At 37.7% G+C, this 17,229-nt stretch overlaps 3 protein-coding genes across 3 annotated transcripts; 1 reads left to right on the forward strand and 2 right to left on the reverse strand.

The window, feature by feature from the left end:
- Window positions 1–676: 676 nt before the first annotated feature.
- On the reverse strand, window positions 677–7,225 carry LOC124411279. The gene is made up of 2 exons (XM_046890333.1): window positions 6,887–7,225; window positions 677–5,144 (listed from the first exon to the last, which is right to left on the reverse strand). Exon 2 carries the CDS (start codon window positions 5,136–5,138, stop codon window positions 1,158–1,160), a length of 3,981 nt encoding a protein of 1,326 aa, XP_046746289.1. The 5' UTR covers window positions 5,139–5,144; window positions 6,887–7,225; the 3' UTR covers window positions 677–1,157.
- A 361-nt stretch (window positions 7,226–7,586) lies between these two features.
- On the forward strand, window positions 7,587–10,476 carry LOC124411296 (tRNA-splicing endonuclease subunit Sen34). The gene is made up of 6 exons (XM_046890357.1): window positions 7,587–7,633; window positions 7,675–7,772; window positions 8,508–8,779; window positions 8,874–9,087; window positions 9,230–9,391; window positions 10,198–10,476. Exons 2-6 carry the CDS (start codon window positions 7,712–7,714, stop codon window positions 10,392–10,394), a joined length of 906 nt encoding a protein of 301 aa, XP_046746313.1. The 5' UTR covers window positions 7,587–7,633; window positions 7,675–7,711; the 3' UTR covers window positions 10,395–10,476.
- Window positions 10,477–11,620: 1,144 nt separating this feature from the next.
- On the reverse strand, window positions 11,621–15,866 carry LOC124411387 (calpain-A-like). Its single transcript, XM_046890479.1, has 9 exons — window positions 15,820–15,866; window positions 15,585–15,648; window positions 14,628–14,816; window positions 14,085–14,272; window positions 13,575–13,884; window positions 13,221–13,387; window positions 12,908–13,131; window positions 11,950–12,098; window positions 11,621–11,854 (listed from the first exon to the last, which is right to left on the reverse strand). Exons 1-9 carry the CDS (start codon window positions 15,864–15,866, stop codon window positions 11,621–11,623), a joined length of 1,572 nt encoding a protein of 523 aa, XP_046746435.1.
- Window positions 15,867–17,229: the final 1,363 nt, after the last annotated feature.

A 17,229-nucleotide genomic window follows, 5' to 3' on the forward strand; every position in this document is an offset into this window, starting at 1 on the left:
GATTTATATTATATTATATAATATTATATTATTTATTTTGAAAACAATACGGCAATTAATATCATTTATCTTTATATAATACGTGTATTAATCGTACATTTACCACACTTGAATACAAACATACTTAATTTTAATTAGTCTGCGACGAAACGAGAAGAAAACAAAAAATCTACACACCACAGTTTGTTCTTAGGATACATTTATCATTGATACTGTGCGATGGTGTAATTCGTTGAAAAGATGTAAATTGAAAAGCAAAACTTTACAATTATAACAAATGTGAACCTCAAATTTGGTGAATGTACGATTAACCGATCAACTCAAATGAAACACATTGTATGTAATTTGTTATTACGCAGCTGAATTACTGCTTTGTAAATAAAAAAAATCACAAAACTTAAGAATACACATTTTATCATCCGATAATACCTGTTTCGGAACATCCACTTTTCTTTTATTATTGCATAGACGTTGAGCAAATATTTAAAAAATCATAAACTTAACTGGTAACAAAGTAATCAAACCAATGCAATCATTTCAAATAATATACGCATATACTTATTGCATACATGTACCTTATATGATATAAAAATAATTCCCGTGCAGATTACCCGAAGAAACGAAAAAAAAAAAAAAAAAAACAAAAAAAAAAAAGAAGAGAAAAGTAATGTAACAAAAAATTAATTACCATTGAAGAAACGAAAACAAACAAAACAAAAATTAAATACATGTATAATGTCTTCTTGATAATCTTTGACGTGTTTATATCAAGATTAGGAACTTCAGTACCGATATCACTCGTAATAACTGATATGTTTACATGGTATTGTTACAGTATAAAAATATCGATAACTTTAAGTATCGTTACATCGCTTAGATCTATTGAATATTAATAATACGGTATCGATCACAGAATGAAACTTAATAATCAGTTCTTATTTTCAAAAGGTTTTAAGTCAATGTAGTAAATGAGAAGAATTCTTTTTTTCTTTTCATTTTTTTCGTTTTGACACAGAACCGATCGTCAAACGAACAATTCGTTTGATCTGATTAAAATCGGTTCGGTATTTCCATTGTGATCGATACTTTGTACTTAGTTTTCACCCGCTGTTTCTTTGGCTCAAAACTTAAACAATACTCAGTCTTTTCTTTTCAGATTACATATCGGAGTGACTGAGAATGAGTTTCTTAGTCGGTAACGAATCAATCTCATCCATCTGATCGGCGTGCGACCTTTTTATCGGCAAAATCTTTTTAAAACTATTGCGCAACAACTCCGCATTAGCGTCGCTACACTTTTTCATGACTCCGTCCTGTACCCCTTTATTATTTTCTATCGAAACGACAGGCTCGGTTTCTACAGGTATAAAATTCTTTTTAAAAGAAGACAAAAAGCGCAGCTCATTCAATACTGTAGAAGGTTTTTGCTGATTTATCCAAGGTCTTTTGGCGTGAGGTATTTTTCTGCAAAGTTCTTGGTCGCACAACATTTTCACATCCGTGTTTTCTCTGTTCGAATTATTTTCCATCATATTTTCTACGCGGCCAGAACAATTTTTCCTGCTTTTTTCAACGCATTCGCAATTCTCTAAAGTCTCCTGTGAAACAGACTTTTCATCGTGCGAAGAATTTCCACTTTCGTAAGCATGAAGATTAGGAATCTTTGTCACCAGACTTTCAGGGTACGTTAGTTGTTCGCATTCCTTGGATATCTTAGAGTCTAATGTATCTTCTCTCTCCTTGCAATTACTGACAACCTGAAAAGAATCGAAGCTGGAATTTCTCGAATCTTCTCTAGCCAAATCGTGACTTTTATTCAAAGAAGCACTCGAATCGCAGTTCAAAGAGGGCGAAACGATCGATCTCAGGCTTAAATTCATCACAGCTGATTGATCGATAGTTTGGGAATTTGGAGAGACCTGCTCCGCTACAAAACAATTTTTCCTCTCGTGCCTTGAAATTTCTCTGTCCGGATTCATCATCTCAATGTGTTCGCATTCTTTATCCCGTGTCTCTTTCTTCTTTGCAATACTAAAGTCGACAGGCTGTTCCATCACATTGTCAATATCGTTGCTCCCAAAGTCTGTTTCGTCATTTGCCGCATCGAATTTGCTCATGTATACGTCCATCAGTTTGAAACATTCCCCGACGACCAAGGAGCATTCGTTTTCGATTCCTTTCTTGCTTTCCCAGTAGATTTTAGTCAAGAAGTTCCATTGCTCGACGCATTCCTTCTGCGTTACCTCAAATCCTTCCACCTTCATCATCTCGGCTAATCTTCTCCAAATCGGCAGCGATCGATCGTGGATCGATTGTCGTGCAGAATCCATTATAAACGCTTTGAGTTTGATCAGCCTTTGAACGCTGTCGGGGGTCCACAAAAATGACGAATCTCTGTTTCTCGTTTCAGAATTCAAACCTCCTGACGTGTTGAAGCACTCATCCATCAGCTGGAAATGCTGCCACTTGACAATTTCTCCCGACTCCTTTCGGCGAAGTAATTTCTTGTACGTGTGACACAGGCTGGCGAATTTCCTACTACACTCCGCCGGCGTAACTTGATAACCAGCAGCGTTCATCTCATCAGCTATCGGCTTGCCATATTTTCTCATAACTCTGATTTCCTTAGAGAATCGCAGTCTGACCAGCATTCTTGTCATCTCTTCGTTCCACACGAATTTGATCTTCGTTCTAAGGTTGCAAAAGTTCTCCATTTTGTTCGGCTTTACCGCCTCTCCACCCTCTGAGCGGACTATGTGGCCAATCTTCTGACGATCCCTGTTATAAACGGTCTTCAAATGACTCCAGCGTGACGCACAAGCTTCGTAACAAACATTGTGACCAAGCCTCTGCATCGCAGAAGCGATATCCTTCCACAAAACTAGATCGTCGATGGATGGACATTGGAATTGTATTTCTCTGTCAAGTTTCAACCGCAACAGCGAAAGCGTAGCCTCTTTTGACCATGGCATTATTCTCTCTTCTCCGTCGACGAGACTCGTGCATTCCTTGCACGTGTTTGACCTGTCTGCGACAAAACTATTGAAAACGTTTTGCATCCTGGAATCTGGGGCTGTAAAGGCTCTCCAACTCTCCTCGAATTGCTTTACGTGCTCACCGAATGAGCTCAAAAACTTGGTCTGTTGAATTTCTACTGGGATTTCTTGTCCTTTCGAGTTCTCCTTGATGACAGTCGAATACAGCTGGAATTCGTGTTCCGGAATTTTATCCCCAACACTAATTACAGACAAGTCTTGATCTCCTTCTCTTTCCTGTTTTGACGATGCCATGTCTTCTGTGCGGCTAATTTCGCTCTTGTCTACAATCTTTTGATCATCCTCTGAAGCTACCGTCTCTTGAAAACCACCATCGGTTTCAATTTTAGTCGGACTGTCCTGCAGTCCAGAAGAAGTTGAATTATCGACGAGTTTCTCTTTGAACTCATTCGGCGTCGATTGCCGATTTTCCACACTGACATTCATCGTTAGGTATTGTATTATCGTTTTGGTGTTCTGAGCGTTCATTTGGAACCCGCTGTGCATGTCTGCGAAATAGTTCCAATCGACTTGGTCTTTTTTAACGTATCCGCTGCTTACAGACTTTAGACAAATTTCGTAGCATTCGCAGAGTTCCATCCATTTGACCGAGCACTCGCTGTAAGTCGGTGAAAAATTGTACTTCTGCATTTGGGACGCGACGTATTGCCACAAGATAACATATCTCTTGAACATGGCGAAAGCATCTTCCATAGGAATTCTTATGCCGATTAAAGTTTTGATCGAATCATCGCTCCAGTAAAATTCCGCTGCTTTGTCGGGCCTTCCTTTCGATCTATCGAGTCCTGATTTTTTCAACACTCTATCCATTTGCCAAAAGTATTCGCCCACTGTGTCGAGCTTTTGATTATCAGAAATCTTTTTTAATGCGCTTTTTGCTTCTTTGCTGTACTGTCTCATCAGCTGGTCCCATTTTCGTTTACAATCTGTCCCTGACATTTGGTAACCATGCAGAAACATCTTCCGGCTTATAAACGTGTTTATGCCTCGGTACATTTTAAGTATACTCTGTTTTTTCTCCTTGTCACTTTCGATGTATAATCTCAAGTCGACCAAACACTGAGTAGAATCGACGTCCCAGCAATTGTACAAAATCGTTTGATTATCATCTAAATTTTCCTCTCCGGTAGGAATTCGGGCCTTTTTACGATTGTTCTTTTCTTGTAAAGACGATGCGCTTGTACCTTCGATATCCGAGGCTGTGTTTTTAGCCTTCGCTTCGTTACCTTTGGTGACGATGTGTTTCGAATCGCCCTCATACCTCCACAATGGATCTTGCGAACTCAACTTCCGTTTTCTCACATTACTATGAGCTTTGGATTGTCTCTCATCAGGTTTTGCCTTTTTCCTCTCTGTCTCTGAATCTTTGATATTTTTGTCCAGAATCGTCTCAGCCACATTGATCGACTCGGTCAATATTTGGTGATTAGGTTCATCGTCGCTACTCGTAATTGAAAAATCTTCTCCACATTCAAGGCTCGTCTTTTCAGTATTAACTTTCCCCGCTGCCTCGCTATGAGAATTCTTGTTTACTGGAGTAACAATATTACCAAAAGTCGGACTAGAATTTGATCTCGAGCTCAGGTACTCCGTCACATCTTCCATTATTTTCGAATCCACGTATTTGGATCGGAGTTTATAGAAATCCTCAAACGCGGCGAAGTACGCCGATTTCGACAGTTCGTTTTCATCATCGATTTGAGTAAGGTTTACATACTCGGAGTAAAGAGCGTCCCATTTGGCCGAGCATTGTTTGCCCGTAACTGGGAAGCCCCTGTCGAAAAGCCGGCACGAAATATCTTCCCATAGAACAGCGGCTATGCCTAAAATATCGCCGCAATCATTGAACAATTCTTCCAACTCCATTCGGAACTTAAGTAAAACGTTGACACAATCTTTAGGAAAAGCGAAGTCGTCCGTTTTAACTTCGCAATCTCTGCTATCCAGGTCCAAACTCGTTTGGAAAATATTCTGATTCCTGGCAGGAACGATAACGACACTCTCGGGATCTCTTGAATCTGAGGTTTCGCTGTCGTCGAGTTTGAATAATTTGACACAGTTCTCTGGATCAAAGTCTGCCATCTTGATCTGGATTAGGGAAGGAATAATAAAAAATTATTTTATTGGGGAAATTGATAGTTTATTCACTCATATTTATACATTGCAAATCGTGTTTTATCTTGATCTCAGGGTCAAGACCACTGATTAATTTAAAGGTTTGTTTAATTCCGTGATTTTGGAAAGCTCATGTAAGAATTATAACTGACAACAATAATTTCCTCCAACTATAGTTGATGGATGAAGTGAAAAATATATCATTTGTTTTATACACGGAGTGAAAAATCAAGCTTTGAAACGATGAACCTTCATGCTTTCGGACCTTGTAATTTTTACATGCTTTTAAAGCATGAATTTCACGAGTTTAACCGCTGAATCCATCGTTTAAAAGCAAGACTCTATTCACGGGTTAGAAGGAGGAGATCCATGCTTTAGCCGCATGGACTTTGTGGACTCGGAATGATTCAAGCCTCCAAACCATGAACTCCACCGCTTGAAACTGTGAATCTCGAGCGTTCTTCCTCTCTGCTCTAGCGGCTTATTAACACTCGAGACCAAGAGATTCACAGTTTAGAACCGTGAAAGTCTTCCTTTCGGACCGTGAGCTACTGCAAGCTTCTACCCGGTGGTATTCCTGGTCCTAAACGACGAGGTTCTTGCTGCAAAAGCATAAGTATCATGCGTTTCGAGCAGAACACCTTCCAAGCTTTAGAAGGTTGAATTCATCCTTTAAAAGGATGCTCTTTCCAAGCCTTCAAAGCTTGAGATGTTTCTATCGTTTCAAAGCTTGATTTTTCTCTCCCTGATAGACTAATGAAAATTGGGTTTAAAACATGAGATGAGGCTGATGTTAATAATATTAACATTACAAAACATCAGGGTAAAAATCATTATTGCGCAATTTTTAAATGACTTCCAAAGAGTCAACTTTTAGACATACTTAAAGGTGCAAAGTAACGACTTTTCCTAAACATGCATCGTTATAAGAATGGGTTCTACCGACTCAATCAAAATTGAAGGAAAAACCGGTTAAAAAGTGCCTGAGCATATAATTTACGCAAATGATATTAGATACAATTGAAAAAGCATCTTTTCCATGGAATAGAAAATGAATTTGATCGAATTTCAATATCACAAGCAAAGATATCAACGATTTGAGAAACGATTGTAGAATTAGACGGTTCAAAACGACTGAACTCTGGTACTTTCGACCACATTTTAATGTTCTTAGGCTTATTTTGATCGCTGACTAGATCTTCACGAATTGTTTGAAAAACTTATAAGAAATTTTACGTTATAGTACAGTCATAAGACGCACATGTGATTGTTGACAAACGCTAATTCTACTGTATTCACGGAAAACTATTTACCTAGATCTACATCAGGGACAAACGTTAGTGAAATACATTTCTGGAGATATCTATGGTGAATAAAATAAACCTATAAACATTAGAATCGGATGAGAAAAACTAGAATTCATTAATTTTGAAGGTACAGATTGTAAAATTTTTTCTCAAATTGTTGATAGCTTAGCGTGTGTAAGAATTATTTTCATCTACAGACGATTCTAAATACAAATAACTTATCCATTACTCGTACGTACGTAAATCTATTACATCTTTTCCCGAAAATAGAATCAAAACAAGTGAAATTAGTCTTAAAACTGGTAAAACCAAGTCTAAATACGCCAACCGTCAAAGGCCGTTGCTGAACGGGAATATTTTGCACATAAAGTATCGGCGTCGTTAGTTAAGAATTTTTACAAAATTTACCTTAACTTCGTGGCGATTAACCGCAAGGTGTACATAAATTTGTACAGTCTTCTAAATAAAGGCACTGCGTAATTTTTTCGAAGTCTTCGACATTTGTGACAAGTAATCAAGCAAAAACAATACATAATACCATCTTGCCGGTTCGTTCTAGCAAGACACATTATTCTCTGATGCGAGATAAGATGCCCAACGCATGTATGTAAACACATGCGATAAACTCATCTTTCTGTGATTTAAATTCAAGTGCGAACAACTTCAGGTTTTCCGTTGACAATTGGAAGCGCGGGTTCGTTGAATAACAACTATTTTACTTACCTTTGTAATGTGATAATTTACCAATTTGGACCTTTTCAAAAATTATTCTACTTACAAGTAATTCTCAGCATAAACATTATCATTTTTAACAAACAATAAAAGGACATCTAAAAATTTGCCGATATCTCGTTTTTAAGTGTTTCGAACTCTGCCTGTGTCATTCGTCGTTGGCTATATTCTTCAATTCTTCGTTATATCTGTATTGTATATATGGGGCATTCCAGGTGAAATCGAGGATGTTTCTCTGTATCTATAGAGCTTCGTATTCGCACTATACACAACAATTTGTCAGATCGCATAGCTTTGACAAGTGCATAAACTGTTTCCTAATTGATCGAAGCGACATTGTCACTTTTTGAATCCTTAGGCCTGTTCTTTTTTTTTTTTTTACCCATAAGTTGCTTATGAGTCGAATGAGTTGGCCTCTATTTATGCTTATAGCCGAAATATCCTTGATTACATTGAGGTTAGGTTATGTCGGAATATCCGTGATTACATTGAGGTTAAGTTATGTCGGAGCTCATTGATTTGGCTTGGTCAAAAGAACGTGCTTACGTATGGAATGCGGAAGGTAAGTTTTTGCGCTGGACGAAAAATGTTGACAAGATTTGTGCCTATAAATTTATTAATTATCACTTAACCTATACGCCGAAGATCGATTATTGCTTTAGCACTCACCGACGTATTTAACCATCAGGATTCACTGGTGCGTAATTCGTTTGGTTTCACAGGTCATGTTAATTTAAACAATTTTTCTCTTTTGAATTAAATATATGAAATGGTGTGATTTAAATTGTTCTGAGACGATTACTGTGATGTATATAAACAAATCGAATAAATTTTAGTCATGTTTTGTTGGAATTACTCTGATCAAACTGCTGATCAAAGCCTAAAATTCCATGAATCCGTAGTTCATAATATAACAATTTATTTTTATAATCAAGTTGTTATTTTGCAACTTTGGATTTGATTGAAGTTTTATTTTCAAAGTTTTCGAAAGTAGTGAATTTCGTCTCAATGATTCGTTGTGGTAATCGCACTGCTATTCACACATAACACAATCCTTTGATCATTTAGAATCATTACTCGACTAATCAGCATTTTTAACTCAGTAGAAATGTGAAAGAGAGAAGATAATTAAATACTTTTCGATCCTTTTTTATTCGTTTCTCTATTCGTAATAAAAGATATAGAATTTTTTATTCTGCATTTTTTTAAACTCTAGAAAACCAAGCTTTTCCACCGAATCTTAATCTCCCTTTTATCGATTTGGCGATGTAATATAATGAATAATTATTGAATCTAGATTGGTTAAAGTTGAGGACCGAGTATAGAATAATAGGGGAGCTGATCGGCTGTCTTCCAAAATTGCCTCGGCAAGAAGTTTTGCTCGGCTTGCCGCTGCTTTTAATGCCAGAAGAAGTTTCCTTGATGATAGAGAAAAATATCGCTCGTTTGGTTGACTACCCGTCGATTCGCAAGCAGCCCAGCGAAGCTTTCAAAAAAATATTTCAAGAACATAGAGAAAAATTGTACAAAGAGCAGGAAGTTTGCTTGAGGGATGAAAGAAGGAAGCAGGTAGTCAATCGACGTACATTTGACCATTGAGAGTCACTAAGGACTCCTAATTGTCTCTTTTATAATATAAATTATTGAATATAAATCTATTCAGGTGACATTGATGATGGATAAAATAATCGAGGGAAAAAAGAGAAAAATTCTTGGTGTTAGTAGTAGTAAAAAAAAATTACGCAAACAGGAAATCGATGCTGAAACTCATGCCGCTATGATGAAAATTAACATCGATCGTGACGTTTTGTTGAACGAGGAAATGGCTAAACTGCCAAAACTGGAGCAGAGCGATGCCTTGGTTCAAACTCACACTGGTAATAATAATGAATATTAGTGTAATATCAAACTGTCTCGCTATGTTTTTAACGTAGCTGGAATGCAAGTTTTAACATGATTTACGTCTTTTGTGATAACGATAGATGTTCAATTTTTTTATGTTTCATTCTTTGCCAACAGCTTATCCTTGGACAACTGATGCAGAAGTGAAAAATTCGGAGTGGAAGTATCCTTTTACACCCGAAGAAGTTGTTCGATACAAAGTATACAAAGACCTATGGGAAAAAGGTTTTTACATAACCAGTGGCGAAAAGTTTGGTGGTGACTTTCTGGCATATCCAGGTGAATTGTGTGAGATATGGAAGAATCTATACCTCGTTATCTCCGTGATGAGCCCCATAGGGACCCACAATTATATAGGCAAATCAGGATACATATTTCCGAGTTTTGCCGCAGAGGCATCAGCGGCGTGCTAACAAAAAAGCATCGTAGCTGCTCAGGGTAGCTTGTACCTTGATTTGTCTGTGATTAGGGATCCCTATGGGGTACATCATGGAAAGAACCCGGTATTTATATACATAAATATTTGAGACATCGAAGACTAGACGAAATTTTTTTACGAGTAAATACTAGAAATTTGAAAGCAACGTCAGTTTTGTGAACTTGATAAAAAAAAATCGTCACATTGCTATACAAGTTTTTGAAAAATGAATGCTTTCGTGGATGACAAAAACGAAAAAAAAAAACATCTTATGAGATGATTTGGAAAACTGAGGAGAATCTCTAGAGCAATAACGAGAAATCGAATAAGCAAATCCAAGTCCAAAATTTCTGGAAATGTAAAGACAGTCTTACATTAGTGATTCATTTTTCTATCTAGTTCAAGTATTTGCTGTTTTGTAACCAAAGGTGGTAATACTATTTGGAACGTTTCGTAGCACATTTACAACAAATAGTTATTGTTAATTTTCCCACTAGATCATAATTGATTCATCAAAGTAATTTTTCTGGGATTCCAAAGTTTGCGACAAGCGATTTTTTCACCTAAATCTATTTGGTAGTTTCAAAAACGTTTTTGTTGTCTGCTTATACTCATAATTATAGTGAAATACGATGCATACGTGCATGACGGGCATTTTTATTTTCAGGTGACCCTATAATGTTTCATTCACAAATGATAATAACATGCAGGGATCGAACAGAGGAAATACCGATTTCGGAGTTGATAGCTCATTCGCGAGTTGGATGTCACGTACGAAAGACTCAAGTGTTTGCTACCCTGTCGGAAAATGGTGATAATGTTAAATATCAATCATTCCAATGGTCAGAGTCGTGCATAGTCTAAAAAGCAATACTGTCTCAGATGTTGTGTACATACATCTAAATTTGGATCAGAGCTCAAATAACATGAAATCAACCATTCGAGAAAAATTGTAAACATTTTTTACAGCATTTTATTTATAAGCCTTATTTGTAACAATTTGTGAATCAATTCGGCACGTAGAGTTAATTTTACCTCATCGCTGTGTACAGTTTATAAAAATTTCTCTAAGTTACTGAACGAGTATTGAGTACTTACGAGAAAATCCAGACAGAAATTAAGGTGAGATATCGTGAGAACCATAAAACACGTTACCGAGCGAAATGGTTGACGTTAACGTCAAAAATAGTACCTTAATGTATTAAACTATTATACTGAGAAGAGTAGTCAAATGAAGCTTGATCTACATTCTTTCGAATCATCACGAACGTCACATTCGCAAAATGATCGCTTTTTAATGCGTCCGCATTCGTGCAATTCAGGGTACATCTTGCCGTAATTCTCCTGTATTTTGGCAACTGACAATGAAAATGCATTTTACCGATCGAGATTTGGCTCGATGACTGTTCGTGATTGATTGGCCAACTCCGCATTACGCTCGTCAATCGGCAACCATGCAACAAATGTCGATCGGCAGAACCTACACTTGATTGCCTGAATGCAGGCGGATTTTAATCAGATACAGTAATATTCATTATGATATTGAAGGAAATAATATTCAATTATGTGACAATGACTTGCGATGCATCTGACGTAAGAGATTGGGAGGCATTGTTTCCTAACGAGCTACCTTGTTTCCGGTCTGTAGAGTGATATCAGTGATATTCATCAATGCCAACCCTTTGCGGATACGTTGTTTTCAATCTTAAGGTGCTTATAAAGACCCGTTGTACACCTCGAAAACGCGGGGATGCAAAACTCCTATACCGCTCGAGCGATCACAGTGAAATTTGGGCAATTAATGCCTTATTTTGGCAAAAACTGGAGCGTCTTTTTACTTTTTCAAAATTTTGAAAAAAATTTCACAGATTGGTTACCACCTACAGAAATTGGCCAAATTTTCACAGTTGCACTGAATGGATCGAACTATCCGGTCTGATGCCAGTCGGCGGTGATAAAATACACATTTTGAGCCCAGTCCCATGAGATTTGATAAACAACATGCGAGTGCCATCTTATACGAATTATGTGACAATGACTGTCATTCTCCGACGTCAGCTGCATCGCCAACCATTTGAATCGTCATAATGCTAAACCGCGAACCATACTCTGAGCAAGAACTCTTCTTCTTCGTTACAAACTAGTTTCATTCTCCCGTCGATTTTGGCATAGATACTTGGAATGACGCAGTAAACTCCGGGTTCCAATTTGAATACGTTGTAGACTTCGCGCAATCCCGGTCCTGATCCGGATCCATCTACCGGTTTGTTTCTTCTAAAGAAATCTATACCCAGTGGCGCGGATGATTGATCAGCGTCTTTCACCTGGTCAGAAATAGGAAAAAACGATTCATTTTCTCAGGTTCCTTCACTGTCCGAATTTTCGAAATCCGTTATGTGAAGTGGAAGTGGTAGCGTACCTGATATACTTCAAACCCAATTTCGAGATATGGGGCACGTTTCATTCTCCGGTTTTTTTGCATCACTGCAATGAACATTTTGCGTTTACCATCCAGATCGTTCAAATGTTCCAACGTTACGAAAAACTGTCTGTTTCGGGACAGTATTTCTGGAAAAAAAGTAAAATTGATAGACAATTAGCTGCAGACTGTAGTCACGAATAATTTCCATCCCTTGGAATGTGAGCATATCCGGTATATTGTTTTCTCTTAGAATTCAGGCGAAATTGTACCGATCGATATTTTTTGGTGTTTTTTTTTTTTTTTTTTGGTGAAACGATTCATTGGCGATTATGTAACAAATATTGATCCGTAGAATCTACTATCAGTTACCGAAATGCGGACGGATTTTGACAATGGTCTCTACTCTGAATTGCATAAATTCAGGGGGAAAAAAGCGGGTGAAAATATTGGAAAATTATAACTGGACAGCCACTTATTCGATTAGATGGGGGTTTGTTTTGTTCATAGCATGTAAATTGAGCCGCGTTGACATATTTTTTTATTGCATATATTCTGTACTACCCACGATATTTCGAACAGTCGTCATTTATTCGAAAAAAAATCCTGGATCGCGGCAACAAGGCTAAAGCATCTCAGAATAGCGTCTTCACATTTGAGGTAAATCATTCGAGCAGTTGTTTTTAGATAGCATGGGCTTCGCAAAATCTGTCATCGAACGAAACGGTTGACGTTATTGTCTATAAGATTGCGTCATGTTGATTGATTTTAACGAAAGAATATGCATACAAAGCTTGATCAACGTACTTTTAATTAAACCAGGCCTCAATTGAATCGAATTATTGGTTTCCGAGATGTAAGTTCCCGTAATTTGTTCATTTTTTCAGCCGTCCATAACTCGCATTATAACACTCGAAGGAAGAAGGTGGAATTCAATAAGTACATTGAGATTACTCACCCGCACGATCATTGACTCCAGCAGTTAGCTCTCGACGTACCCATTTCCCTTCGAATGACACAAGGTTACATTTATCTTCAAACATGCTCTGGAAGTCAGGATAGCAAATATGTGCGAGAGAAAAATGATTCAACATCCTCTTGAAAGGTATATAAAATTCGCCGTCATTCGCCGGCTCGAAATTTAGTGCCTTTCTCATGTCTTCGTCAATCCATACTTCATCCCTGTTGAGAAAGTTATTTACAATTAATCCAATTGACTGGACGATTCACTCGATTCTTGCGACGAGACATCCCCAAGAAATATCGCTTACGAGTCTCGAAACGGTCCTCGCCACTCAGCTTCGTTACCCCACGGATTTCTCAATCGCAGTAACTCGAATCCCTTGTAATTGCTTACTTCGACGACACTGTACACATGTTTTCCCACTATGCCGCTGTCTATGTTACCAATGCCCCTAGCAAAAATGGGTTCCTGACGCTGGAAGAATTGAGGGACATTAGTCGACAGGCGTTTAAAGTCGTGAATCCAGCCTTGAGCAAATTATTCGTCATCATAACGGGTTGGAAGCAGTTGACAATTTGTCTGATATAGTGACGGAAGTTTCCACATATGAGCTTGAAAATCTTCCGAGTCGACGTGAACGTCGGTATATTTGATTGCTTACCGACTTCGACTGACATGCTATTAAAGCACGCCGTTTTTGAGCGTGATGAAAAGTGGGAAACTTGGGCGAACGCTGAGGGTCATTCAATGGGTGGGTCACTGATATTCCGCCGGTAAAATCTTCCAACGCTTCGGAAGCTTGACCATATTCTATGGCCTCCCAGGAACCATACAGTTTCGCGTAAGCTTTCGCGACCAGGGATGTCCAGAATTCGTTGCTGTCCGACGAACGCGCACATACCAAGCCCTCTGAATCCGTTGGTAGACGATCGTCAATCACGACGTCCACCCATTTCCCGTACCGCCAAAATCTAATCACGCATAAAACACTCGGAATGATTCATTGATTCGTTAAATCGCCCAAGAAAAAAAAAAAATAGAACTCTCACTGGATTCGAATTTTCCCAAAAATAGTGACAAAACTTAGATCTAGTTAGGTCAGTCAATTTTTTTCGTGGGTAGGTTCCCTCTCCTATGAAATGACGAGTAGAGCGAGTTCTTTTACGAGTACCTGAAATGAAATATCCCAGCATAGTCTTCCTGGAAGCTTTGATCCTTCGGTACAACTTTGTATAACAATTTCGGACGCATTGCTAGACTTGACAAAGCGGCGATGACCCAGCAATCACTGAAATCACGTTGCTTGGCATCGAATCGTGATACTCCGTCGACAAAAAATTGAGGATTGCTCACTATTTCCTGTAAACAAATAAATGCCCAGTGATAATATTTCTGTGCTTACTTCGGGGCTTGAATTACGATGATAGGCCAATTAGCGCCAATTCCGTCTCGGAGGAAAGATTTTCGTTCGGCAACCACATGACAGTTCGTAATTTATTTATTCTACGGCTGAGCGATTGAACTAATCGATTACTCGGAATTCCTGATTATTCTATGGATCGGGAAAATGCATAATCGCAATTTTAATTCAATCGGTGAATCGAAAAAAACCATCGAAATCTGCAAGTTTATACTCTATCCACCATGCGTCACAAATATAGGGTATTGGACGATGAATTGGAGACTAAATGTAAATGAAAATTGCTTCTTGTACCTTTGGACGTTTCCACACGACGTTCCCGGAAAATTTGCCAGTTGGAATGCCGCTAGGAAACAAGGAAGAATCCGCCGCCGGGAATTTTGGATCTTCAAACAAGACTTGCTCGGACAAACATTCTTGCTTCAGGTTGAGAAAAACTTGCGTGGCGTCATTTGGTTCGGGATGTAATGGACTTTCTCCCAGCTGATGAAAAAGTTGAATTATTATTCGGTTATAAGATTTGTTTTCCTCATCTTCACACGATTCATGAAAAAAAATCGTTCGTACAACAAATTGAAAAAGTAACGGTAAAACGTTTCATGTTTTTTTTTCGAATTTTCTCGAATTTTTTATAACATATATAATAATTTTGGATACTTCGAAATTTATCTATGATATTTTCTACCTTTGCATTTTGGCTACATTTCAAATACAAAACGAAACTTCTTTGTTGTACGAATGATTGGAAAACTGTTTGAAGTATAAGTGAGTGAGTGATTTTTTTCTGAAGCAGTCAAAGTTTCCGGTACAAGCAGCGAGAAATAAATCGTTGAAACATCGATGCCAATAATAGTATCATTATTTGAAGAGTTTGATGAAAACTTCAGGGCAAGACCAATTCCAGAGGTTTCGAACAAAATACGGATTGATGAATACGTTTGGACAATATTTGGCACATTTCAGCGTTGCGTAAGTTGCCTCTAAAAATATATGCATTATGCATTATCGTTATCTTCTTTTTTCCAATTTTTAACAGCTAACTACTAGTATTCTAGAATTTTTCTATGGAATTTTGTAGTAGTTCTTGCCTAGTTTCAGAGAAAAAATTTCTACCGAAGTTGATTTTTGGTATCGATCATTAATCGATGATCCGTTCGTTATGATAGATTGAATTCGGATCAGCCTTCGACGATTCGATCTCATTCACATTCATAAAGTAATGACGCAACTCTATTTATCCAGCAATTGTACCTTGGAAACGTTGCCTCTGCGACTTTCGTTGATTCTCGGCGACGATGTAGACGCGCCTTCGTTCCTGTGAAGAAATAACTTGTAGCGATAGTCGTTCATTTCACCAAAATAGAGGATGCACATAATTTTGTCATTTTTCATACTGTCAGTTTTCTGAAAATTCGCTTCGCCATCAGTCGAGTCACTTTCGGAGCAAGGCTTTTACTGAAATGTGTGAATTATTCAATCAACTTACTCTTGCGAATCGTTTTCAGGGACCTCGATGATCTTGGTATTCGACATCTTGATACGATCGTATGAATCGTCGACGCAGATTTTCTATCCTTATTTGCAGTGGATTGAAGAATATGCAGATTGTACTTTCCAGTTCAAATCAATCCTCACACCTAGGATTATTGCAAGTTAATAACAACAACAATAATAATAATCAGGGATGTGACGTAAAGCAAATTTTCCGTATAACACGATACTGGGTATCCGGCAGCAAAAAGTCGTACGCAGCCGTTCTTATTGGCTGCAGCGACGCACGCGATGCGTTGCTATACTGTGTAAAGTCATGAAGACTCTTCATTGCAGCAGGAAAAACTTATAGAGAAAACAGAAAAACCTTTTGTTGCCACAAAACGTAGAATTGATACCGTTTATTATGAAAAATATTACAATAGCAAACTTTGTACACTCAACGTTCATCCTCATCGTTCCGTTGTTAAGACTAGGGAATTTTATATCCCGTCGTTCAACTGTTGCATTTCTTTTATTGCTTCGACCTGAGCCAATATTGTAATTTCGCCCTATAGAGCAGATTAGTGCTGTACCGATAGCGGATAGTAATCGGATGTCCGGCACATAATGAATAATAAGCTCATCAAATATTTCATTTGTCAAGTTGAAGTTCATACTTTTTCGTCAATTCATGAGCGAGTTGGCTGGGCATTGAGATTTTATAAAATTTATCAATATTTCCAAGTTAATATAATTTTTCTTGAAATTCCAAAACGGCAAATTAGAAAATTGTAAACAAGAACTTAGACAAATCAATATTTCATTCAAAATGTGGTTATGGGGGTTTGGGTTCTAGGACTTATTTCGTTGGGATATCATTGGGTTTAATGTTTATGCGATTTGGTTAGTTGGATTCAGCTTCGGAAGCTTGAGTCTTGAGGTTAGATGGTTTAATTGTTTAGAATATATTTTTTTTCTTTGTTTTCAGAGCTATGAAAATTCCTGAGGTGACGGGATTAAATCGACCTCAGATTTGGATTCGGCGACCCAAAAAACGCACAATAAACATGGTTTGACCTCTGGGTCCAAAACTCGATTGTTTTTTGTGTGTTTATGTTATCCAAGTTCACTCAAAAATGAGAGCGGTAAAAAAATTAAAAATGATAGTAATTAAAATTCACGTTAAAACAACTTTTGGTTTACTTTCAATCAATTTATAGTCGACAAACATCAGGAATTGGTAAAAATAATTTCAGGAATGCAAATGTCCATTAATTTCGTGTTAAAAAACTCTCAGGGATGTTTAATTCATCGATTTGTAATCAAGAGACACCGATTCGTGATTCAAAAAACATCAGAATTTGCCGAAAACAATTCTATTTACCTCACACTCTAGGGCACTGCGAATTTTAACAAAAGCTGT

Source organism: Diprion similis, chromosome 10 (assembly GCF_021155765.1).
Source record: "Diprion similis isolate iyDipSimi1 chromosome 10, iyDipSimi1.1, whole genome shotgun sequence".
Lineage (NCBI taxonomy): Eukaryota > Metazoa > Arthropoda > Insecta > Hymenoptera > Diprionidae > Diprion > Diprion similis.